The 27,249-nt window shown below is 34.8% G+C and overlaps 1 protein-coding gene across 1 annotated transcript in view; it reads right to left on the bottom strand.

Annotated features, from left to right (window-relative positions):
* Positions 1-264: 264 nt before the first annotated feature.
* The window catches only part of SAMTOR (S-adenosylmethionine sensor upstream of mTORC1), a 94,214-nt gene continuing 67,229 nt past the window's right edge, over positions 265-27,249 (bottom strand). The window contains exons 4-5 of the mRNA XM_028104959.2: positions 21,453-21,567; positions 265-3,475 (exon numbers count right to left, since the gene is read on the bottom strand). Of these exons, the coding sequence (XP_027960760.1) occupies positions 2,846-3,475; positions 21,453-21,567 (745 nt within the window). The 3' untranslated portion in view covers positions 265-2,845. The remainder of the gene's footprint in view (positions 3,476-21,452; positions 21,568-27,249) is intronic.

Below are 27,249 nucleotides of genomic sequence, written 5' to 3' on the forward strand. Positions count from 1 at the left end.
GTAGACCTACAATGAACTAGAATTTGTGTGGGCTGTTGTCCCTGGTTCTCTGATAAACAGCATAACAATACGTAACAATATGGTAGTCACTTGAGCTCTCTGTATTTTGGTGAATCAATTTCTGAAATGAAGGAATTTGAGTAAGTGAACCTAGCTTGAAAATTCTGGATGTCAAATTCTAAACTGCGTCCCAATTTTGAAATCACTCAGTATCTAAGTCAAAGAGCACAGAACTTTCAGGTTTTAAGTAACAGACAATGAATATTAGAAAATTTAAAATTTTAATAAATGTGCTTTGTTCACAAAATGTGAAAAAATACAACAAACACAAACATACATTTTCAGGTATGCCATCTCCCACCATTTGGCAACTATGATATAAACCATTTTTGATCTAGTCATGATCCTGAAGAATCTAACCAAATGATCATTTAGTTTTAAAACTCCAAATTATTTTGGAGAATCCTGTTGTGAGACAGGGAGACCCCTTAAAACTTATTTATATCCAAATGAAATCATTCTCAAGAGTACCCATTCAGTATTAGAAGGCTTTGTTAACTTCTCTTGTCATTACATATGTAATCTGGCACCAAGCCACAGGACTGCTTATATTTTAACATTTAAATGTTAAATTGGCTTTGGTGGAATATGTTATTAGTTTAAATCCTGTACCAACCTAATATGAAGCTGAATTTATGGTAACAAATGATATTTATAAATCCAAACAAATTTATACTAAGTGGGAGTAGGTTTTATAAAGAGACTTTTCTTTAAAGTACTACTTAAAATACATCATGCACACTTTGGAGCATAAGCAGAATCAACATCTGTAAACAATCAGAAGAATTTATAGCACCAACATGTTAGCTGTTAACACAAAGGCTGACTCCAAGGTCATACTTACACCAGCCTCTCAAAAGCATGGTTTTCATTTACTTTCAAAGCACTTTAATTAGATACATTGTTTTCTTTGCCCTTAAAGATCAGATTTAGCCAAATCAAAGGAAAAGGGCAGTATGGGTAAAAGAAGTACTACCAAAACACAGTTTTGTGTTACCTGAACACAGTGGAGTTTTTTTCCCCCTTCTTCTGGGGGAGATAAAGATGTGACCTGTAGTGCTTAATTGGAAAGAAAAGTCAATCTTAATTATTAAGGGCTCTGAAGCTATTGAAAGTAAATGAAACATTTCAAGCTACCTTTTGGCATATTTGAGCAACCAAAATTTATTGCGTTCATTCAACTGACTTTTTAGGTTAACTACAATCCTGTTACTTTGATTAATTTAGAACGTGAAATTTGAGAAATATTGGGCATATATATACCCAAACACTTAAAGGGTAATTTTGTCTTTCTAAATAAAGTTTGACATTCAAAGTTAACTACAACAACTCACAATAAGCACAAAAACATCAGTTTTACCAGAGTAAAGAAGTGCAGTTTATGAAATTTAGGATCAACTATTGAAAATGCAAGTTTCCTTTAAAAACACACACACACACACACACACACACACATTAACCATGAATTCTGAAACTGTGATATTTCAGTGCAAAAACCTCAGTATGAGGTAATTTTAATGTAATAACCACTTGAAAAAAAAAAATCCACACAGTGGCACTCTTAAAAATGACTGCTTACATGACAATTGCTGGCTGACAGACAAGACAATGTGGACCAAATGTTCTTAGCTATTTAAACTAATCTTGTCTTGTTTGGACATTATTTTTCTCCTTAATCATCTGCTTCTGATTCAGAAACACAAAGTCATTTATCAATGTGGAAAGGGAAAATTCCCACAGCCAACTAATGGTTTATATATTCAAAGAAAATTTTCTGCTAGAATTTTGATAGAAATTCGAATACCAAAAGGTCAAAACCATTTTATGAGATCGCTAGCAGAGGGTTAATTTAAAATTTTTCTATATACTTCCAGACTTGTAGTGCAGCACACCTCCTTAATGGAAAGGTGAGAACCCTAACAAGGTTGGTCTAGACAGAACATAAACTCTTACAAGTGCAAACCCTTTCACAAAGGTGTTTCAGGTCAGGATCGAGTATTGTTCCTTGTTTAAATAGAAAATTTTGTAAATGAAACCTAAATTTAAAAAAGGTAAGAGTGACCTCTCACAGTTAAATATACTTAACACCAAGGCCTAAATCAATATGAAAGATATGAACATTCTACTTTGGCAATGGTGTTTATTGTACTGTACTAATGAAATTAGAATACATACTTGGGGGAAATCTTTCCCCAAATGTCTGATGCTGCCAAATGAGCAAAAAAGAAAAAAAAAAAATTCCAAAAAGTTGAGGAAATGCTGGATCATCAGACAAAACTGAACAGAAAATGGCTTTCTGTAACAGATAACAATTTAGCTAGAAAAGAGAATAAGTGCATCACAAAACAACTAAACCAATCTAGCTCTGTGTCACATTTAACTTGTGAGTCATCAAAGTGCAAGCTACAGCTTTCTACATATCTTTCTCATTGCAATGGTTTAAAGTCAACACTGAAAAGATTAAAAAAGGAAAATACATAGCAAGTTATGCTTCATTTTCACAATAGCACTAAAGAAAAAAGGTACCTTTCTATGATATCTTAGTGCTAAATGCTAAAGTAACAGTGGTTTCTGCTATGACAGGAGTCACTCTGCATGAAACTTTAAGCTTTCTATATAAGAATAAATTTTAAAATCCAGAAGTAGAAAAAAATAGCAAACTCTGTAAACCTTTGCATTTCTTCTATGCAAACCAGGTTTTAAGTACTGAGTTCATGTTAGTATTTCTGATTAGTGTAAGCAATTAGTTTAGAAGTCTGGACTGAAAGGGCCTTATACTTTAATATTAACTTAAAAGTAATATGGGATCTTCTAGCTCATAGAAAGGAATAGAGCTGGCTTGACTTTCTCCAGAATCTGAGTCGTATGGAGCATCAGGGAGCTCTGTGAAACCATATGCTAGTTGTTCATCTTCTATATCTGATCGAACGTAGCAGGAAGGGTTAGAATATTCCTCCTCTTCTATACTGTTGAAATCTTGAGGAATATATAACATCCCTGGGTAGTTCCTACTAACCAAGTCACTTGTGGTTTTTAGGGAGATTTTTCTAAATGCCATCAAATGCATATGTGAAAATTTTGAATACTTGAAACGTTTAAAGCCCAGGGATTCTATAGCAATCTTCCAGCTTTTCATCATCATAGCATGACGGTTTTGATGGGAGGAATCAGGTGTGATGATAAGCAATAAACCATTTAACACTAACAGTTCATGGGCTTTCTTGCAGCAAATCCATCGTTGGTAAGGTGATGGAAAATAAGAAAGGAGGAGAGAGAAAACCACCACATGGAAAAGTTCTCCAGGAAGAGAATCAATAGGGTTTTTCAGCTGCTTCAAAAAGGCATCTATAGCATCCTGTGCAAGCTGGAGTGGCTGCTGAAGCTGTAAGTTCAGGAAGTCACATTTATATACACTCTGCAGAAAGGGAAAAACAAGGCATATTAAGAATATGAAGATTACTTCCACCCTATTACACAGATTTTTACACCAAACTGTGGCACAGCATTTCTACATCATCCAAGCTTTAATTTTGAATCTTTCCCTTCTACATTATTCTGCTTGCACAAACATTCAAACTAAACTTTTACTTACTAAAATCTTGAAGAGTAATCAAGCCCATAGAATTTCTACTCATTTAAAAAAATATTTCTGCCTAACAATTTGAAATTTTAACTTGGGTAAGAGTTTACAAGAAAGATTTATCTAAACTTTGTCATATTTACTTATTTACTTTCACTTCAACATTTACAGTTAACAAAGATGGGCCAATATAAAGACTTTAAATAAGAAATACCATGAAATAAAGACGAATCAAAGAATATAATGAAAGGGGCATTATAAATTTGTACAAGCAGAGCACCAAAACTTTTTAAGGTTATGAAAAATGTCCTTAAACCATTAGCTCGAACTATCTTAAAAATAATTTTAGTATTACATTTAATCTATTAACAAGTTAATACCTGATTTAAAACTACGTATCAAAGTCAACTTAGATGACAGGAACTACCACGACAAAGTTAATATACAATACTCCACAATATGCTGAATATTACAACTCCATGGAAATGATCCAGAATAAAAGTTTTAAAATTAGATAAAAATTAGTGCCCTTTAAATATAATAGTTATTAATTAACAATGTTACAGACTAATACTGTATTTCCTCATTCTTGCTAGTAGGTAGACAAGCTGGCCACATAATCATGTGGACTATCTATTAGGGAAAGTGATATGTAAAGTTCTATTACACAGAAAAAGATGTTTTTCTTTGTCCCTTTGCTCCCCCACCCTTTTTTTTTTTTTTAAAGATTTGTGCGAGAGTGCGTGAGTGTGTGCAAGTGGGCGGAGGGGCAGAGGGAAAGAATCATCAAGCAGACTTCCTGCTGAGCAGGGAGCCCAACGCAGGGCTCAATCTCATGATCCAGGAGATAGATCATGACCTGAGCCGAAACCAAGAGTCAGACACTTAACTGACTGAGCCACCCAGGCACCGCCCCCTTTTTCCTCTTAACTTTACTGAAATATACTGATGTACAAACAAGTATAACTGACACAAAGTATATTTAAAGGGTACTCATTGATAAGTTTTGTCATTTAAACATTCATGAAAGCATTCCCACAATCAATGAATAGATCTAACACCCCCAAAAGCTCCCTCCCTGAGCCTTTATAATCTCTTCCTTATACCTTTCCTGTTCTTCCTGGCCACCAGGCAATCATTCATATGATTTCTATCATTACAGATTAGTTTGTATTTCATAGAATTTTATATGAATGGAATAAGACCGAATAATGTATTCTTAATTTGCCTGGCTTCTTCCACACAATACAATTATTTTGAGATTCATCCACTCTTTTGCATCTATTGATAGTTTATTCCTTTTTAATTGCTGTAAGTTATCCTACTCTATTAACAGTTTATCACAGTTTATCCATACATCTGTTTATGAACATCTGGGCTGTTTCTAACTTTTGGCTATTTTAAGCTGCTACGAACATTCCTGTTTGACTTTCAGTGGACATGCTTTCATTTCTCTTGGGTAAATACCCAGGAAAGGGGTGGCTGGATCATATAGTAGGTGCATGTTTAACTCTTAAAGAAACTCCAAACTGTTTTCAAAAGTGCTTATACAGTTTTACATTTCTACCGTGAGTGTTTTAAATATTCTAGTTCCTCCAAATCCCCATCAACAATTGGAGTAACCAGCCTTTTAAGTTCTAGTCATTATAATATAGGAGTGGAGTGGTATACTGTGGCTTTAATTTCCATTTTCCTAATGTGTAGTGATGTTTATCTTATTTACCTATACTTACTTGCTATTCGGATATCTTCTTGGTGAAGTGTCTGTTTAAATCTTTTGCTCACTTAGAAATAATTGGGTTGCTTTACATTAGAAAAAACTATTATTGAGTTTTGAGAATTCTTTATTCTGGATACAAATCCTTAATCAGATGTAGGACTTAAAAGTACTTCCAGATTCTGGCTTGTCTTTAACAATTTTTCATTTTGATGAAAGACCAATTAATCAATGTGTTGCTTGATGGACTGCTTTTGGTGTCATACCTAAGAAATTTTTTCCTGACCCAATGTTATGAAGCTTTTCTTCAATGTTTTCTTCTAGAAGTTTTATAGCTTTGTTTTACATTTAGGTTTATAATTTGAGTTCATTTTTGTATACAGTGTGAGGTATGGACTAAAGTTTTTTTCTCTTTTGTATATGGATATCCAATTGTTCCAACCACCGTGTGTTGAAAAGACCATTTTTTCCATCTGGGTTGAAAATCAGTAGTCCATAAATTTGGCCCTTTTTGTGGACCCTCTCTTATATTTCACTGATACTCCTGACATCAATACTACAGTATTTTGATTACTGTAGCTTTAAAATACATTTTGAAATCAGGTAGTGTTACTCAAACACTGTCCTTTTAAATTTCCTCGCAAATTTTAGAGTAACTTTTTCAACTTCTACAAAACTGCTAGGATTTTGACAGGATTGCATTGAATCTATAAATTTTTGGAAATTGATGTATTAACAATACTGAGTTCCTCCATGAATAAACATGGTATATCTATTATGTATCTAGGTCTTTAATTTCTGTCAAATTTACAGTTTTCAATATGCAGGCTTTCTCCCATCTTTTATCAGGCTTATGTGAAATAGGTATTTCATACGTTTATTAAATATTTCATATTTTTGATGCTATTGAAAATGGTACTGTTTTAATTTCTAATTGATTGTGGCTATATATAATATATATATTGATTGTGGTTTATATATATAAACCAGCTGACTCTTATATATTGATCTCCCATCTTGCAACCCTGCTAAACTCATTTATTCTAGTAGCTTCTCTGTAGATTCCAAGGAATAATCTAATGAATGATCAACGTCATGTGTGAATAAAAACAGTTCTAGTTCTTTCCAATCTTGATGCCTATTACTGCTTTTTTTCTGGCTCTACTGCACTGGCTAGGACTTACAGGGAATGCTGAATAGAAGTGGTGAGAGGAGATACTCTCGTTCTAGTGGGGAAAACTTTTTTTTTTTAGTATGATGTTAGCTGTAAGTTTTTCATTATAGCCCTTACCAGGTTGAAGAAATTCAGTTCAGTTCCTCCTGAGTGTTTTCATAAGGAAAGAATGGATTTTTATCAAATGTTTTTTCCTATCCCTATTCAGATTACCCTTTTCAGTGTGCTAAGATAAACTGTTTTCTGAAATTAAACCAATCTTGCAAACCAAACTTGGCCATGATGTATAACCTGTTTTAAAATATTATTGCATTCAGTATGCTCAAGTTTTGTATAGAACATTTGCGTGTATGTTCATGAGGGATATGGTATATAGTTCAGGAAGGTCTCTAGTTTGGTATCAGGTAATGGCCTGATAGAATAAGTTGGGTAGTATTCCATCCATTTCAATTTTATGAAAGAGTTTGTGTATAAATAGTATTATTTCTTCCTTAACAGTTTAGTCAATTTTCTTTTAGATTTTACTTATTTGAGAGAGAAAGCAAGCGAGCATGAGTTGGGGGGGAAGGACCAGAGAGAGGGACAAGCAGACTCCATGCTGAGCATGGAGCCCATCCTGAGATCATGACCTGAGCTGAAATTAAGAGTCGGATGCTTAACTGACTGAGCCACCCAGGCACAACAGTTTAGTCAATTTTACCAATGAAGCCATCTGGGCCTGAAATTTTCTTTCTGGAAAAGTTTGTAACTCTCAATTCAAATTTCTATAATACATTTAGGGCCAGTTAGGTTATCTATGAGTACCCTGTGGTGGTGTCCGAGGTTATTTGTCCTTTTCATTTACATTGTGGAATTTATTGGCATAAATTTTTTTCACAGTATTTCTTTCTTATCCTCTTAATATTGGTAAAATCAGTAATGATACCACTTCTTCCTCTCTTTCTTAATCAGTATGGCTAGTAGTTTATCAATTTTAACTTCTCAAAGAACTAGCTTTTGCTTTAATCAGTTTTCCAAGCTGTTTTTTTCCTCAAAGTTTTCTATTTCATTGATTTCTACTTTGATACTTACTTTCTTGTACTTTGAATTTAGTGTGCCTTTTTGTCTGTTTGGAACTTTGTCATTGGTTTGAAACCTCTGTTATTTTATAATAAAGGGGGTCAGGGCTATAATTTTCCTCTAGCGATTTAGTGGCATCCTACACATTTCAATCTCTTTTTCTCTTCATTCCAAAATATGGTCTAATTTCCCCGATGAGTTCTTCTTTGACACTCTAATTGTGGTATCAATTATTGAGAGAGAGGTTTTAAAATCTCCAATTATAATTTTATAAATGTCAGAGCACCTGGGTGGCTCAGTTGGTTAAGTGTCTGCCTTTGGCTTAGGTCATGATCTCGGGGTCCTGAGATCAAGCCCTGAACTGGGCTCCCTGCTCAGTAGGGAGTTTGCTTGTCCCTCTCTCTCTCTGCCCCTCCCTCTCCCTGCTCATGCTCTCTCTAATATATAAAAAATAATATTTTAAAAATGTTATAAATGTCTACTTCTTGCTATTTTATCAGTGTTTGGTTTATGTATTTAGGCTGTTTATAGATGCCATGAATGTTTAGGATTATTTTGTACTCCTGATAAACTGACCTTTTTATTATTTTGAAATAACCACCTTTCTGCTGATAATTTTCTTTGCTGCCAGTTTCTTTGTCTGATCACAATGTAGCCACACCAGCTTTCTTTTTGTCTAGCTTCTTGCTCTTAATCTATTTGTATGTTTATAACTGAAGTGCATTTCTTAAAGGCAGCATATATTTGGTGATTATTTTTTCCCCAATCTGACAACCACTGCCTTTTAAATAAATGGCTTACAATTTACCCATTTCTCTGCACTCCCTCTGAGAACTATCAATCTGTTCTCTGTATTTGAGTTTGGTTTAAAAAAGATTTGTGTATCTTTAGATGCTACATATAAAAGAGTGTATTTGTCTTTCTCTGACTCCTATAATTTCATTTCATTTAGTATAATGCCCTCAAGATTCATCCATGTTGTCACACATGGCAAGACTTCATTTATTTTTATGCACAAATAATACTTCATTATATACGTACACACTAAATCTTCTTTATCCATTCATTCATCAATGGACACATAGGTTGTTTCCAAATCTTGGTTACTATAAACAATGTTGCAATGAACATGGGAGTGCATATCTTTTCAAATTAGTGTTTTCATTTTCTTTGGATAAATACTCAGATGTGGAATTGATGGATTGAATGGTAGTTTCATTTTTAATTTTTTGAGAAGACCCATTTTCATAATGGTTGCACTAAATTTGCATTCCTACCTACAGTGCACAAGTGTTCCCTTTTTCTCCATATCCTCAGCATTACTTGCTATTTCTTGTCTTTGATAACTGCCATTTTGACAGGTATAAGGTGGTATCTTATTGTGGTTCTATTTGCATTTCCCTGATAACTGTGTAGAGCATGTTTTCATGAACCTCTTTGGCCATCTGTATGTCGTCTTTGGAAAAAATGTCTATTTATATCTTCTGCCCAGTTTTTAATTAGACTGTATGTTTCTTTGCTATTGAATTGTGAGTTTTAAAATTTATTTTAGATAGTAGTCCCTTACCACATGTAAAATGGTTTGCAATACTTTCTCCCCTTTGGTAGGTTCCTGTTATTGGTTTCCCTTGCAGAAGCTTTTTAGTTTGATATAGTCTCGCTTGTTAATTTTGCTTTTGTTGCCTTTGGTTTTGGTAGTCAGACTTAAAATAGCACCATAACTGATATAAAGATGCTTACACTCTCTGTTTTCTCATAGGAGTTTTATGGCTCCTGAGCCATGTTCAAGTCTTTAATCCATTTCTAGTTTTGGTGTGTAGTGGTCCAGTTTCATTCCTTTGCATGTGATGTCCAATTTTCCCAGCACCATTTATTGAAGAGACTGCCCTTTTCCCTCTGTATATTCTCTGCTCCTCTGTTGTAAATTAATTCACCATATATATGGTGAATTAGTGGGTTTACTTTAGACTCTCTATTTGTTCTATGTGTAGGTTTTAATACTAGTATTATAGTGTTTTAATTACTATAGCTTTGTAATATAGTTTAAAATCAGAGTGTGATGCCTTGAGTTTTATTCTTTCCCAAGACCGCTTTTGGGGTCTTTGATGATTCCAATTCAGTTTTAGGACTGTTCTGTTTCTGTGAAAAATGACGCTGCAACTGTGATAGGGACTGCACTAAATCTGTGTATTGGTTTGCATAGTACAGATATTTAAAAGTCTTTTAATCTATGAGCACAGATTATCTTGCCATTTATTTATATCTTCAGTTTCTTTTATTATTTTAGTTTTCAATATACAAGTCTTTCACCTCCTCGGTTCGATTTATTCCTGGGTACTTTATTCTTTTTGACATATTTGTAAATGGAATTGTTTTCTTAATTTCTCTTTCCAATATTTCATTATTAGTGTATACAAATACAATGGATTTTGTGTTGATTTTTTTATCTTGCAACTTTACTGGATTTCTTTATTCTAACAGTGTCCTGATTTGAATCTTTAGGATTTTTATATATCGTATCATGTTATCTGCAAATAGTGCCAGCTTTACTTCTTTCTTTCCAATTTGGATGCTTATTTCCTTTTCTTGCCTAATTGCTCTGGCAGTCCTTACCTAGTACTGAATAATAAGTGGAAAGAGTGGGCATCCTTGTCTTGTTCCTGATCTTAGCAGAAAAACTGAAAATCTTTCCATAGTTGAATATGATGTTACCTGTGAGCTTGTCATATTTAGACTTTCTACTATGTTGAGGTACATTCCCTCCATAACCGCTTTGATGAGAGTTTTTATCATAAATGGATGTTGTATTTTGTGAAATGCTTTTCCACATCTGTCAAGATGATATGATTTTTATCCTTTATTTTGTTAACATGGTCTATCATATTGATTTGTGGATGTTAAACCATCCTTGCCTCCTTGGAATAAATCCCACTTGATCATGGTGTATGATTATTTTAATGTACCACTGAATTCAGTTTGCTTATATTTTGTTGGGGATTTTTGTATCTATGTATTAGGGATATTGTTCCCATAATTTTTTTCTTGTGGCATCCTTGTCTGGTTTTGGTATCAGGGTAATGCTTTCCTTATAAAATGAGTTTGGAAGAGTTTCCTCTGCTTCTTATTTTTTGGAAGAGTTTGAGGAGAATTTTTGTTTGTTGGAAGGTGGGTTTTTTTTTTTTAGTATTTTTAAAAATTTAAAATCAATTAACATATAATTATAACTATTATTAGTTTTAGAGGTAGAGTTTAGTGATTCGTCAGTTGCACAAAATACCCACTGCTCATTATATCAAGTGTTGTCCTTAATGCCTATCACCCAGTTACTGCATCCTCCCACCCACCTCCCCTCCAGCAACCCTCACTTTGTTTCCTAGTTGACAGTCTCTTATGGTTCATCTCCCTCTTTGATTTCATCTTATTTTACCTTCCCTTCCCCCATGTTCATCTGTTTTAGTTCTTAAATTCCACACGAGTAAAATCATATGACATTTGTCTTTCTCTGACTTATTTCACTTAGCATAATACCCTCTAGTTCCATCAACATCACTGTAAATGGCAAGATTTCATTCTTTTTGATGGCTAAGTAATAATCCATTGTTTATACCACATCTTCTTTATCCATTCATCTGTCAATGGACATCTGGGCTCTTCTCATAGTTTGGCTATTACAGACACTGCTGCTATATACATTGGGGTGCAGGTGCCCCTTCGAATCACTATGTTTGTATCCTTTGGCTAAGTACATAGGAGAGCAATTACTGGGTCTTAGGGGAGCCCTATTTTTAACTTTCTGAGGAACCTCCATACTGTTTTCCAGAGTGGCTGTACCAGTTTGCATTCCCACCAACAGTTTAAGAAGGTTCCCCTTTCTCCGCATCCTCACCAACATCTGTTGTTGCCTGACGTCTTAATTTTAGCCATTCTGACTGGTGTGAAATGGTATCTCATCAGTTTTGATTTGTATCTCCCTGATGCTGAGTGATGTTGAACATTTTTTCATGTGTTTGTTGGCTGTTTATATGTCGTCTTTGGAGAAATATCTGTTCATGTCTTCTGCCCTTATCTTGACTGGATTATTCTTTGGGTGTTGAATTTGATTAAGTTCTTTACAGATTTTGGATACTAGCCCTTTATCTGATTAAGACATTTGCAAATATTTTCTCCTATTCTGTAGGTTGTCTTCTGGGTCTGCTGAGTGTTTCCTTTGCTGTGCAAAAGCTTTTTATCATGATCAAGTTCCAATAGTTCATTTTTGCTTTTGTTTCCCTTGCCTTTGAAAACGTGTCTACCAAGAAGTTACTGCAGCTGAGGTCAAAGAGGTTGCTGCCTGTGTTGTCCTCTAGGATTCTGATGGATTCCCGTCTCACATTTAGGTCTTTCATGTTGGACGGTGTTTGATTACTGATTCAATCCACTTACTAGTAGCCAGTCTGTTCAGATTTTCTATTTCACCTTAATTCAGTCTTGGTAGGTTGTATTGTTTCTAGGAATTTATTCATTTCTTGTACGTTGTTCAATTTGTTAGCATACAATTGTTTATCATAGTCTCTTATGATCCTCTGTACTTCTGTGATACCAACTGTAACATCTCCTGTTTCATTTTGGATTTTATTATAATCCTCTCTTTTTTTCTTGGTGATTATAGCTAAAGGTTTGTCAAGTTTGTCTACCTTTTCCAAAAAACCAGCTTTTAATTTCATTAATCTTTTCTATTTGTCTTTTTAGTCTCTATTTCATTTACATCTGCTCTGTATTTCCTTCTATCTTTGGACTTTTTTTTGTACTTTACCTGGGTCCTTGAGGTGTACAATTAGGTTGTTTGAAACTTTTCTTGTTTCTTGAAGTAGGCATTTATGGCTATGAACTTCCCTTTTAGAATTGCTTTCCTGCATCCCATAAATTTTGGTGTGTTCCATTTCTATTTTCATTTGTCTCAAATTATTTTTATTTCTCTTCTGATTTCTTCTTTGACCCACTGGTTTAATAGCATGTTTAATCTTCACATGTGTAAATTTTCTAGTTTTGTGTAAATATCTCCTTTCATACCACTGTGGTTGGAAAAGGTGGTTGATATGATTTTAATCCTCTTAAATATGATATAATGCAAGTATTTCCAAGACATATGATCTGTCTTGGAAAATGTTGCACTTTCATTTGAGAAGAAGAAGGTGCATTCTGTTGTTTTGAATGAAATGTTCTGCAAATACCTATTAAGTCCATCTGGTCTAATGTGTCATTTAAGACCAACTTACTGTTGATGTAAGTAGGGTACTAAAGTCCCGTATTATTACTGTATTGCTATTTCTCCCTTTTGACCTAATATGTATTTGCCTTATATATAGATGCTCTTATGTTGAACGCATATTTACAAATGTTGTATTTTCTCATTGGATTGACCCATTTATTATTTTTGATAACCTTCTTTGTCTCTTATTACATTAAAGTCTGTTGTCTGATAAAAGTATAGCTATTCCAGCTTTCCTTTGGATTTCATTAGCATAGAATATCTTTTTCCAACCCTTCACTTTTTGTCTGTATGTTTCCCCTTACATCTAAAGTGAGTCTTTCAGATGAGTCTTGTTTATTTTATCCATTCAATAAACTTTTATTGAAAAAATTAATGCATTTATATTTAAAGCAGTTATTTTTTTTAAGATTTTATTTACTTATTTGACAGAGAGAGAGAGAGAGAGAGAAAGCAAGAGCAGGGACACAAGCAGGGGGATTGGGAGAGGGAGAAGCAGGCTTCCCACACAGCAGGGAGCCTGATGCGAGGCTTGATCCCAGGACCCTGGGATCACGACCTGAGCCGAAGGCAGACCCTTAATGACTGAGCCACCCAGGTGCCCCTATTTAAAGCAATTATTGATAGGTATGTGCTTATTTCCATTTTGATAATTATTTTCTGGCTGTTTCTGTAGTTCCACTTTGTTCCTTTCTTTTCTCTTGTTCTCTTCCTTTGTGGTTTGATGACTTTCTTACTGGTATGCTTATATTTTGTCTCTTTATCTTTTGTGTATTTACTATAAATTTTTGCTTTGTGGTCACTATGAGGCTTAGATAGAACAACTCAGATTTCTAACACTCTATTTTAAGTTGATAACAATTTAAATTGTTCACATTGTAAAGCTTAACATTATTACCCATCCCCATGTTTTATGTTTTTCATATTTTGGATCTTTTAATCTTGTGTGTCCTTTAACTATTATAATCACTTATTTTTGCACTTTTGTCTTTCATCTTTATACTTTATAAGTGATTAATCCACTATATTTACCATATATTAACCTTTCCAGTGAGATGTATTCTTTCCTATTTTTTCTTAATACTAATTAGTGCTTTCTGTTTTCAGTTTAAAGAAGTTCCTTTAACATGTCTCATAAGGCCAGTTAAGTGGTGATGAAATCCTTTAGCTTTTGCTTGTCTGGAAACTCTCTCTCCTCCACTTTTTTTTAAAAAGTCACACCTAAGACATTTACTGTTGGATTTTAAATAAGCAATACATATCCAAATTTCCTCATTTATGCCCAAAATGATTTTCTTACCATGATGAGTGCACTCTTTAATCCCCATCATCTCTTGGACCTGTCGACCCACCTCCCCTCTGATAACTATCAGTTTTTTCTCTACAGTTAAAAGTCTGTTTCTTGGTTTGTCTCTCTCCTTTTTTTCCCCTTTTGCTCATTTGTTTTGCCTAAATTCCATGTATGAGATCATACAGTATTTGTCTTTCTCTGACTTATTTCACTTTGCATTATATTCTCTCTAGCTTCATCCATGTTGTTATAGATGGAAAGATTTTGTTCCTTTTTATGGCTGAGTAAGATTTATTTTCTCTCTCTCTCTTTTAGAGTGATACAGGTTCCACACCCATTGTGGAGTCCAAATGGGGCTTGAACTCATGACCCTAAGATCAAGACCTAAGCTGAAATCAAGTATCAGATGTTTAACCAATTGAGCCACCCAGGCACCCTTTGAATAATATTTCATTGCATACTACCTATCTACCTACCTATCACTTATTCTTTATCCGTTCATCTATTGATGGACACTTGGGCTACTTCTATAGTTTTTTTTTTTTTTTAAATATAAATAATACTGCTATAAACAGGGGTGCATATAGCTGTTTGGATTAATGGTTGTGTATTTTTGGGGTAAATACCCGGTAGTGTGATTGCTGGATTGTAGGGCAGTTCTATTTTTAACTTTTTGCGGAACCTCCATACTGTCTTCAACATTGACTGTACCAGTTTGCGTTCCCATCTGCATGGGGGTTCCTTTTTCTCCACATCCTTGCCTACCCTTGTTTTTGTTTTTGATTGTAGCCATTCTGACAGGTGTGAGTGATATGGCATTGTAGTTTTGATTTGCCTTTCCCTCATGAGTGATATTGAGCATCTTTTCATGTGTCTATTGGCCATCTATTATGTCTTCTTTGGAGAAACGTCTATTCTGTCTTCTGCCCATTTTTAAATAAGATTATTTATGGTTTTGGTGTTGAATTGTAAGTTCTTTATATATTTTGGATACTAACCCTTCACTTGCAAATATCTTCCTATTCAGTAGCTTGTCTTTTTGTTTTGTTGATCATTTCTTTTGCTGTGTGGAAACTTTTTATTTTGATGTAGTCCCAACAGTTTCTTTTTTGCTTTTTTTCTCCCCTTGCCTTAGGAGACTTATCTAGAAAAATGTTGTTATGGCCCATGTCAGAGAAATGGCTGCCTGTGCTCTTTTTCTAGGATTTTTATGGTTTCAGGTCTCACATTTAGGTGTTTGAATCTATTTTAAGTTTATTTTTGTGTATGGTGTGAGAAAGTGGTCCAGTTTCATTCTTTTACATGTAGCTGCCCAGTTTTCCCAAGACCATTTATGGAAGAGACTTTTTCCTACTGTATATAAATTCCTCCTTGGTCGAAGATTAGTTGACCCTATAGTTGTGGGTTTATTTCTAGGTTTTCTATTCCATTCCATTGATCCATTTGTCTGTATTTATGCCAGTACTCTGTTTGATTACCACAGCTTTGTATTATAACTTGGAAATCTGGAATTGTGATACCTCTAGTTTTATTTTTTAAGACTGCTTTGGCTATTTGGGGTCTTTTATGGTTCCATAAAAATTTAGGATTCTTCTAGTATTGTGAAAAATGCTATTGGTATTTTGATAAGGATTTCATTAAATCTGTAGACTGCTTTGGGTAGTATAGAATTTTAACAATATTCTCCCAATTCACGAACATGGAATATCTTTCCATTTCTTTGTGTCATCTTCATTTTCCTTCATCTGTGTTTTATAGTTTCTCTGTCACTTCTGAATAACTGCCAGGTAGAGTATTCTTGGATGGCAGTATCTTTTCTTTCAGTCCTCTGAACATAAAATGCTATACCCTTCTCGCCTGTAAAGTTTCTGCTGAAAAATCTGCTTATAGATTTATGGGAGTTCATTTGTATGCAGTAAGTTGTTTTTTGCTTGCTGCTTTTAATATTTTCTCCATTTTCCATTCTTTTTTGCTGCTCTGTGTTGTCTTTATGTTGACTGATGCTTCTGCTGCTTCTAGTCTCATGTTGAACTAGGCCTCTAGTGTATTTTTCAGATCAGTTATATTTTTCAGCTCTCTGACTTCTACTTGGTACCTTCTCATATTTTCCATCTCTTTGTTGAAGTTCTCACTGTTAATTCATTCTTCTCTCCAGTTTTGTAAGCATCTTCATGACCATTACTTTGAATTCCTTATTAGGTAAATCACTTATCTCTATTTCATTAATTTTTTTCCCTTTAAGTTTTATCTTTTTTCTTTTCTTTCCATTTGGAACACATTCCCCTCTTTCTTCATTTTACTTGACTCTCTGTGTTGGTTTCTATAGCAGATGACACCACAGCCTCTTCCAGTCTTGAAGGAGTGGCCTCGTGTAGGAGATGAAACTTGTTATTCAACTCTGTCTCAGTTCTTGGTTGTCTTTCAAACCTTTATGCTTGTCCAAGCAGCCTATTACATTTTTAATAGCTTCCAGTAGTTGGGGATGTGCCAAGACCTGTCAGCATCCTGGTGGGGGATGATCTCAGTACCTAGATTGAAACTGACTAGAAGCCAGACCTCCAGGCATCAGCTTTTAAAAGTATGTAAATATATTACAGTCCTGTGGGACCACAAATGTAAGCCTCCACTGGCCATAAGAACCAGGCCATCTGGAGGTATCCCTGGGTGGCAAAGTGATCAGGGCTCCAGACAAGTGTATAAGGTCTTTTTTGGGTGATAGTAATGAGGTGGAGCAAGGCAAATGGAGAATGCAAGATGGTGTCCTAAGCCTATGTTCCTTGAGAGCAGCTTTGTATGACACTAAATGTGTGCCAAAGCTGAAGGAGGTCACTAAGGCCAAAGCCCCAGACCAAGCAAAGATGCCTCCTTCACAGAAAGACTGGGGAGTGTGCCTCAGTCTGTTGTCTGTGCAGTGCCCTGGGGGTAGTAGCCTGCTAGTCTGCCAAGAAAAAAATCTCTCCAAGTGCTACAGCCCTATGGGGCCCAGGAATGCTAGTCCTCCACCCCCTATCCCAGCACCAGAGCCAGGTGATGAAGGGGTGCTCCCTGAAGGCACCTACAAAAACTGGGGCACCAGATTCATGTACAGCTCCCCTCTAGGCACTGGCACTTGGGAGCACAGCAGAGAGTGAGCTCAAAGATAGGGCCCACCCACAGAAGTCTCTGGAAAGGATTATAGTCAGACCCAAGATGTGTGTTTAATTAGAAGTTTGCCACTCAGTCTGTAGTCATGATGCTTAGCTAATAATCTTCCTTCACAGGAAGCCTGAGCTCCTAGGTCTGATGCCTCTTGCAGTGCCCTAGAGGGCAGAGCTATTAAGGAACTTTCTTCATTGATTATAGTTCTGTGGGACCCATGAGTGTAAGCCTTACTGGGCACCAGAGTCAGGGATGCAGTAATGTACCCTGGCAGCAGATGCAAAAACAGATGCCAGACAGGGGGTTTGAGCTCCTTTCTGGGTGACACTATTACAGTGCCAAAGAACAAGGAATAGATGGCTCCCTTGGCCTCCACAGCCAGGAGATCAAGACTGCAGCCTATTTAATGTAATTATTGATACACTAAGGTTTAAATCTATACTTATTTTGTTTGTCCTATCTCTTCATTATAGCCTTTGTCTTCTTTCTCCCATCTTTTGAATTAAATGAATTTATGATTTTATCTTATCACCCCTATTGGCTTATTAGCCTTAACTCTTATTTCAGTGGTTGCTTTAGGATTTAATGTGTATCTTTAACTAATAGTCTACCTTCAAGTATTTCACCACTTCATATATAACAATGCCCTTAAAATAGCATATATTTCCATTTCTCTAATTTCATCCTTTGTGCTATTACTGTCATACATTTTTTTTTTTTTTTTACTTATAAACCACACTCCATATTATTCTTGTTTAAATGGATGTATTAGTTTGCTAAGACTGCTATAACAGAATACTGCAAATTGGGTGGCTTAAACAGAATGTATTTTGTCACAGTTCTAGAGGCTAAAAGTCTGAGATCAAGGTGTCTACAGGGTTGGTCATTTTGAGGGCTGTGAAGGAAAATCTACTCATGCCTTTATTCTAGCTACTGGTTGTTGGCAATCTTCGTGGTCTTTGGCTTGTAGAACCCCTCTGCTTTTGCATGACATTTTCCCTGCGTGTGTGTGTTTTTCTAAGCCAGGATTTCTCCTTTCTATAGAAGAATATTACAATCATATTGAATAAGGACCCACCCTAATGACCTCATTTTAACTATTATCTCTGTAAAGACCCTATCTCCAAATAAAGTAACATACCAGGAGTCAGACTCCAACATATCTTTCCAAGGAGGAACAGGACAGAATTCAACCCATAATAATGGCCAGTTGTCTTCTAGAGAGTTTAAATAATAAAGAAAACTACATTTTTTTTTATAACTATGTTCTTTATCATTTTGTGTAGATATGTATTTCCACCTGGTTGAAGCACTTCTTCCTTAACATTTCTTGAAATGTAAATTGGCAGATGGTGAATCCTTGAAGATTTTGAATGTCTGAAAAATATTTTGTCTTTATTTTTGAAAGATATTTTTGCTTGGTGACAAATTATCTTTCAGTATTTTAACATGTCTTCTTTAAAAAAATCTGGTTCCTTTTAAGAATTTCTCTTTATCACTGTGTTTTGATTTTGTGTATGTGTTGCGGGGGGATTGATTACCATGTCCCTTGGTGTAATTTTGTTTCTTGAGCTTGTGGGTTTGTTGAGCTTGTTGGACTTGTGAATTTTTAGCTTTTATCAAATTTGGAAAATTTTAGGACGTTATTTAATCTCACTGCCTTCTGGGAGGGACTCCAATTATGCTTGTATTTGGCCACTTGATATCTCATTGCTCACTGATGTTCTTCCAACTTAAAAAATTATTTTCATATTTAATTTTGGATAGTTTCTATTGTCATATCTTCAATTTAACTTTTCTTCTGCAATACCTAATGTGCTTAATTCCATCTAGAATGTGTTTCGTATCCTACGTGGTATTATCCATCCCTAGAAGTTAGATTTGGTATCTTTATTTTTATTTAAAGATTTTATTTATTTATTTGAGAGAGAGAGAATGAGAGATAGAGAGCATGAGAGGGAAGAGGGTCCGAGGGAGAAGCAGACTCCCCGCTGAGCAGGGAGCCCGATGCGGGACTCAATCCCGGGACTCCAGGATCATGACCTGAGCCGAAGGCAGTTGCTTAACCAACTGAGCCACCCAGGCACCCCAGATTTGGTATTTTTAAGTATGTTCTAGGTCTCTAAACTTTTTGTACATACAGAATACAGTCATGCTGTGTCTATTTTATGTCCTTGTTTCCTAATTTTAACATCTATGTCAGTTCAGGGTTGGTCTTTGTTGATTATGGCTGGTTATTTCTTTATTGGATGTCTAACATGGATTTTTACCTTTTTGGGTGCTGGATGGTATTGTATTGCTATGAATATTCTTGAGCTTTGTTCTGGGATGTAGTTAAATTACCTGGAGACACTTTGATCTTTTTGGGTCTTCTAAGATTTGTTAGGTGGAACTAGACCACTGTTCAGTCTAAGGCTAAATATTTTCTAGTACTTAGGTAAGACTCTTCTGTGTACTCATACTTAATGCACTGTGATTGTTTAGGTTTTTAGTATGGCTGATGGGAACAGGTACTATTTTCATCCTATATAAGTGCCAGGCACTATAACCTTGACTCCTTTCTAGTGCAGTTCGAGTCTCATGTAGTTTTCTCACACATGTCATGTACTGACCAGTACTCAGCTGAGTACTCAAGAAGGACTGTGCCTCCAGCTATCACATAATTAGTACTCTGTTCTCTGAACCCTAGCTGCCTTGGTTTAGGACTCTCAGCTCTACCTCCACAACTCAGGGAATCAGCTGGGCTTTGCCTGGGATTCCCTCTCTGTCATGTCCTAGAAACTCTTTGAAGGCCATACACTGGTGCAATAGTAGGGCTCAACTCATTTGTTTTTAGTCTTTCAGTGATCATCGTCCTTTATCATCTGATATTCAATGTCTTGTAAATTATATTTTGTCTACTTTTTGTTGCTTTAGGTAGAGGAAAGATCAATCTGGTCCTTGTTACTCCATCTTCGCTGGAAGTGAAAGTCTCTTTGTTTTAAAATTAGTTATAGCATTCTGATTCTACTACTGAACTTATATAAAGAAGTTCTTTGGCCTTCCCCAATGACTACAGTTTAAGGTTTATGGCTCTCTATATAAACAAATTTAATATTTATTTGACCCCAAAGTTTAGATCAAATGGTTACATTTCAGCAGTCCCTAAAGGATATCTCTAATGTGTGTCTTGAGGAAAGAAGAAAATCCATTTACAAAACCAAATGCATTTTAGAAGTATAGGTCCTGATGGCACAGGAATTCTTTGCAGTGATAAACTAAGATCAGCTATTTTACCATAAAGCAAACATCTGTCCACCTTTCAGAAGTAGAGATAATGGTAATAGTTAGCATTTTTTCATCAAAAATCAAAGGATTCATATGAAAGTTCAATCTCTGGAACTTTTCAGTAAGAATGGCAAACATTTCTTTAGCATTCACTATGTAATAGGCACTGTGCTAAGTGTTTTTAAATATTTCTTAACTAGACATTACTGACCCCATCATACAGGTAAGAGAACAGGCTCAGAGTTGCAACCCCAGGTTGAAATAAGATTCTATTCTTTTATTCAAGATGTAGTTAATGAGTACTTCATGTACTAGGCACTCTTGGTGCTAGGAATATAGTAGCACAGTGAAAAATTTACACTGTAACACATTCTCTTTATAACATTAAAAACAATTTGTAAACAATTTTGGTGCCTAATGCCTTATCAAAAGTAGAATGGCAAACATGAATTTGTCATTAAGAAAAAAAATCTAATTTTAAAAGCAGGGGAAATATTTTAAGTAGTTTGACCTACTAAGTACAAATGGCTGGGATTTAATCAAGTTTTAACTGTCTCAAAAGCCTTTACTCTTGACATTATTCCATAACAGCTCTACATCACAGTACACTTCAGAAAAAGATACTTAAACAAAAAGCCCAAACCTTACAGCTATCTGGAAATCTTTGCAATCTACTAAAGTCTCTTGATTACAACAATAGATAAACAGGAAACAAAAATAAAAACCAGTATGATTTTGACCAGTACCGTATTTGTCAACTAAATGCTCAAAAATTTAATGGAGTATTTATTTGCTTTTGAATAGAAATTTCATACCAACTTGTTCAAAGAGAAAACACTTGCTATTTTAGGATTATAAAGACAATGCTTTTTCTTTGTAAGATCTTCAAGCCTCAAAACAAAACAGAGCTATGCATACCTCTACAGCAGGTACAATGTCTATGCCAACAGTTAGAAATTCTTCAAACTTCAGAAATGGGTTAAAGCAGCTGCCAACATCAAGTAATCTGATCTTTCCTGAGGTCTGTAGCAACCTAAAAATAGATGATTTTCAGTTCACCTTTTACAGGATAAAACCAAGTATAAGACAAAAATTCAAGTATTTGAGAAAAAGATCATAAAAATCATTGGCTAAATTTTTGGTCTCAAGACCCCTTTACACATTTAAAAATTACTGAAGGCCCTAAAAAGACCTTAGTACCATATTTGAAATTAAAACTGAGTAGTGAAAAAACATTAATTCATTTATTTAACATGCTGCAGTAGGTTTTAAAAATGTAAATTATACTTTTAAGATAAAAAGTCTAGATTGGAAAGATAATAAAAAGTGAGGTATTGCTTTATTTTTTCAAGTGTCTTAATGCGTGGTTTAATAGAGGACAGATGAATTCTCATATGGGTTTTTGTGTACAGGCTGTTGTAACATCACATGCCATACAGTTTGGAAAACTCTACACTCATGAGAGAAAGAGTAATAAAGACAAATGACATCTTAGTATTATTAAAATAATTTTTCACCCACAGAGATCCTGGAAGGGTCTCAGATCCCCAGACCACACTTTGAAAACTGTCCTTGTAGATAAAAGAACACATTCACAAATCAAATGTCATTAGTCAATATAACAATGTCCTTGGACTTCAATTTGTCTCAGTAATTTAAAGGAACCAACAGAACATCATAAATAGTATTTTTAAACTTATGAAAAATTTTTATTGTGTGCAAGAGCTTTTCTCATGTCCAAAAATAGTCATTTCTGGTTTTGTGTACCTTCTTTTTTCTACTATTGTATAAAGTTGGTCACCTACAACTACTATCAATCTATGTAGCAGCAAGTAAGGATAAAGGAAACTGGATTTTATTGGACCCAAGCCTGTTCAGATAGTAAAGCAATAAAATTAAAGTTCAGACATATTCCATTTCCTTTGATAATTTCCTTTAAAAAAATTTATGAGAACATATTGGAAAAATAAAGGAAATAAAATATAGGCAAATAATTGGGTAAAAATAGAATCTCGGTTCTCTGAAGTATAAAGGGCAGAGAGAACCTTTCCAGCTTCTCTTCCTTACACCTTGGCTACCATTTTCCTTTGGATCCACTGGGAGATGTTAAACTACAGACTGAAGATTAAGCTCCTGAAAAAGGCAGTATAAGACAAAATAACAAAGTTGATTTTTTTTTCAGAAAAGGAATGTAATAAATAGGGGTTATATTTTTTATGAAGCGCACGATGCCTAACATTTTATAGAAATGACCACCATCACCATTTGATAGAGTATATGGCAGGGTATAATATGATAAAAACAATACGAACTAATTAAGAACTCAACAGAAGAGCTATAAGGGTATAAGGAAATAACTCAAGATGGCCTTCATTGTCCATATCTGTAAAAAGACTCAATACCTCTGAAAAATGACCTCTAGATGGATGTCAGTTCTTGAAAGGAATAGCTAGCAACTCTGCCAGTGAAAAGAGCCACTCCAAGAGGTAATTTCCAGTACTGCAGCCACCCAGGAAGCAGCTTAATATGTAGTTTGGGTGAGGCATATAACAAAAAAAGATCTGTAAAGTTGAATTAAGTTTGGTGATACTTGAAATATCATAATATACTAGGTTCCAAGGAAGAAAGATGTCAGCAAACCTATGTGACATGGGTTCCCAGCTGCTAAACAGAGCAAAAGATCCAGTAGATAGGGACCATAGGAATGCCTGGCATTTAGCTGACATTTGCTGCTGAACACAAATTTGAATACCCAAATCATAACCAGTTAGAATAAATGAATATCTGTAACAATAATAACATATACACTATTAGATAATCCTAGCCTCAAGTAGGATTATAGGGACTAAGAACAAGAGTTCTGAAATCAGAGAGATGAGGATCAAAACCTGATTCTGTCCTTCACCTGTGTAATATGGGGACAATTATGGTACCCACACTTATGAGTTATTTCCAGGATTAAAAGATAATGCATTTATAATGCTTGGCCAATATTTGCTACATGGCAAGTGCTCAAAATTGTTAGCTGTTAATGTTACAGATGGAATTTTTTTGTGGTTAATCCAGTAATGATCTTCCTGAACACAGTAAAAGCAGAATTTGCCTCATATTAAAATATATACTAGTAGATTCTGGTAAACTGGCTAGCAAATTCCTGACAGTCTCCTAGAAGTGCTGCTTGTAAATTTTTCTATCTGGATGGAGTATTCTAAATCATTCAAGTTAATTCAACATTATGATACAATCACCAATAACAGCATCATGGATTTATTCTCAGTATGTACCTCAGTCTGTTTCAAATTCTTTGGTTCAGCTCCTTAACTTATTTGCATCAAACACATATTTACAGTTTAATTACCATCCAGGTCAAGAAATGAAACATTGCCTACACCCCGGAAGGATGACCCTCCCTGATGACATCCTTCATCCCTTTGTGTAACTGTAGCCACTATCCTGATTTTCATGGTAATCATTCTCTTCATTGCCTTTTATAGTCTTACTACCTATGACCACATGCCTAAACAATATATATATATTTTTTTGAGAGAGTGCATGAGAGTGGGCAGTGGGGAGGTACAGAGGAAGAGGAAGAGAGAATTTTTTTTTTAAGATTTTATTTATTTGAGAGAGAGAGAAACATAGCATGAGCAAGGGGAAGAGCAGAGGGAGAGGGAGAAACAGGCTTCCCACTGAGCTGGGAGCCCAACACAGGGCTTGATCCCTAAGTCAAAGGCAGATGCTTAACCAACTGAGACACCCAGGTGCCCCTAAACAAAGTTTTATACTATATTTTGCTTTTGTGACATTTAATATTGTTTGTAAGAGTCATCTGCACTTCTACAACTAATTAACATTAATTGCTGTATAATAGTAACTTCATACACTATATGCCACTGGGATTTTTGACATGACACTAAGTGTAAAGATCATTTCGGGAAAATTCACAGCTTTAACATACTGAGTCTTCTAATCCATGGACATGGCATAGTTCTCCCTCTATTTAGCCTTTTTAAAATTGTCTCCCATATCTTTTGTTGGATTTGTATTTCTTGGTATCTCATTTTTTTATGGTATTATCATTTTCCCCTTATAGATAAATGTTACTTAAAAAAATATCATGCTTCATTGCTGGTTATATAAAGGACGTCCAAATTGTGACACATAGTAATTAAAATGTTAAAGGTTAGAGATAGAGAAAAGGAGCAAGAGAGAAGCAAAAAGTGATGTACAAGGGAAACCCCATAAGGCAATCAACTGATTTTTCAGCAGAAACTTTGCAAGACAGAGAAGAGAGCAGCATGATATATTCAAAGAACTGAAAGGAAAAAAACCTACCAAGAAGACTCTAGCCAGCAAGATTATCATTCAGAATTGAAGGAGTTTCTCAGACAAATAAAAGTTAAAGGAGTTTATCATTACTAAACCAGCCTTATAAGAAATGTTGAAGGGACTTCAAGTGGAAAAGGCCCTAAGTAGAAGAATATTATAAAAAAAAAAAAGATGTAAAACATGACAACATATATAATGTGGAAGGGGGTAGTAAAAAGTTCTTTTAAAATGTGTTCAGACTTAAGTGACCATCAACTTAAGACTGATATACTTAGGATGCTTTATATGAACCTCATGGTAACCACAAACCCAAAACCAATAAACATTGCTGATAAAAGAAAATCAAGTGTAATACTATAGAAAGTCTTCAGTCAGAAGTAGAGCAAGCGAAGAACTACAAAATACAGGAAAAAAATTAACAAAATGACAATAAGGACATACCTATCAATAATTACGTTAAATGTAAATGGCCTCAATGCACCAATTGAAAGAGGAAGGATGGCAAAATGGATGAGGAGACTCATTTCAGACTTACAGACTGAAAGTGAAAGGATGAAAAGAGGTATTCCATGCAAATGGAAGCAGGGATGGAAAAAAGTCAGGGTGGCAATACTTGTATCAGACAACGTAGACCTTCAAACAGAGAATAACAAAACACAAAAAAGGGTACAACAATGATAAAGGGGTCAATCCAACAAGAGGATATAAAAATTGTAAATATCTATGCACTCAACATTGGAGGACCTAAATACTTAAAGCAAGTATCAAGACATAAATGGAGAAACTGAGAGTAATACATAAACAGGACTTTAACAACACCCTACCTACATCAATGGATAGATTACACAGGCAGAAAATCAACAAGAAAACAGTCTGTGAGCAACACATTAGACCATCTTAAGATGGACTTACGAGATATACACAGAACATTTCATCCCAAAACAACAAAATACACATTCTTTTCAAGTGCATGGGAAACATTCTCCAGGACAGATCAGATGTTAGTCCACAAAACAAGTCTCAATAAATTTTAAGATTGAAATCCTATCACACATCTTTTCTGACCACAATGGTATGAAACTAGAGATCAGTCACAAGGAAGAAACTGGAAAAAACACAAGTGGAGATTAAACAATAGGCTACTGAACAGCCAATGAGTTGATAAAGAAATCAAAGGTACATGGAGAAAAATGAAAACAAAACATCAATGGCCCATATAATTTTTGGAGTTCTAAAAGGGAAATTTATAATAATACAGGCTTACCACAAGAAACAAGAAAAAGCTCAAACAATCTAACCTTAAACTACAAAAAGAAGAACAAAGGTCAAGGTTAGTAGAAGAAAGGAAATAATAAAGACTGGAGCAAAAATAAATGAAAGAGACCTGACAAAGGTAAACACCAATAAAACCAAGAGCTGGTTCTTTGAAAAGATAAACAAGTCTGGCTAAAGATTTATCAATTTTATCAAGAAAGAAAAGAGGATTCAAATAAATAAAATCAGAAATGAAAGATATAATAGATTATATTATAAAATATATGCTCAATACTGTACAATTTAGAAAAAATACATAAATTCCTAGAAATATACAATCTTCCAAAACTGATTAAAACAGAAAAATCTGAATACATTGACTTTTTAGTTATGAAATTCGATCAGCTATAAAAAAAACCACAACTCCCAACAAACTCCCATCTAGATGGATTCACAGGTGAATTCTACTAACATTTAAAGAAAAGTTAATACCTGTACCCTTCAAACTATTCCAAAAACTTGACTAGGAAGAAAGATTCCCAAATTAATTTTACAAGGCCAAGATACATCAGCCTGATACCAAAACCAGACAAAGACACTACAAAAATAAAACACTATAGGCCAACACTGCTGATAAACATAGATGCAAATATCCTCAATAAAAGATTAACAAACCATGGCATTCAATAATCCATTGGAAAAAAGGATCATTCACCACGATCAAGTGGGAAGTATTTCAGGGATGCAAGGATGCTATGATATTTGCAAATCAACATGATACAACACAACAAAAAGGATAAAAATCTTAATAGATGCAGGAAAAGCGTCTGTAAAACTCAACATCTGTTTGTGATAAAAACTCTCAAAAAAAGTCAGTTTAGGAGGGGAAAAACCTCAGTATAATAAAAGCCATATATGAAAAACCCACAGCTTACATCATACTCAATGGTGGAAAAACTGAAAGCTTTTCCTCTAAGATCAGGAAGGAGTCAAGGATGTCTACTCTCACCACTTTTATTTAACATATAGTACTGGAAATCCCAGCCACTGCAATCACACGAGGAAAATAAATAAAAAGCATTCAACTTGGTAAGGAAGATGTATAAAACTCATTTGCAGATGCCATGATAGT

The sequence above is a fragment of the Eumetopias jubatus genome, unplaced genomic scaffold, assembly GCF_037043125.1.
Source record: "Eumetopias jubatus isolate StellerSeaLion01/CBP00866 unplaced genomic scaffold, mEumJub1_p1.0 scaffold_14, whole genome shotgun sequence".
Classification (NCBI taxonomy): Eukaryota; Metazoa; Chordata; class Mammalia; order Carnivora; family Otariidae; genus Eumetopias; species Eumetopias jubatus.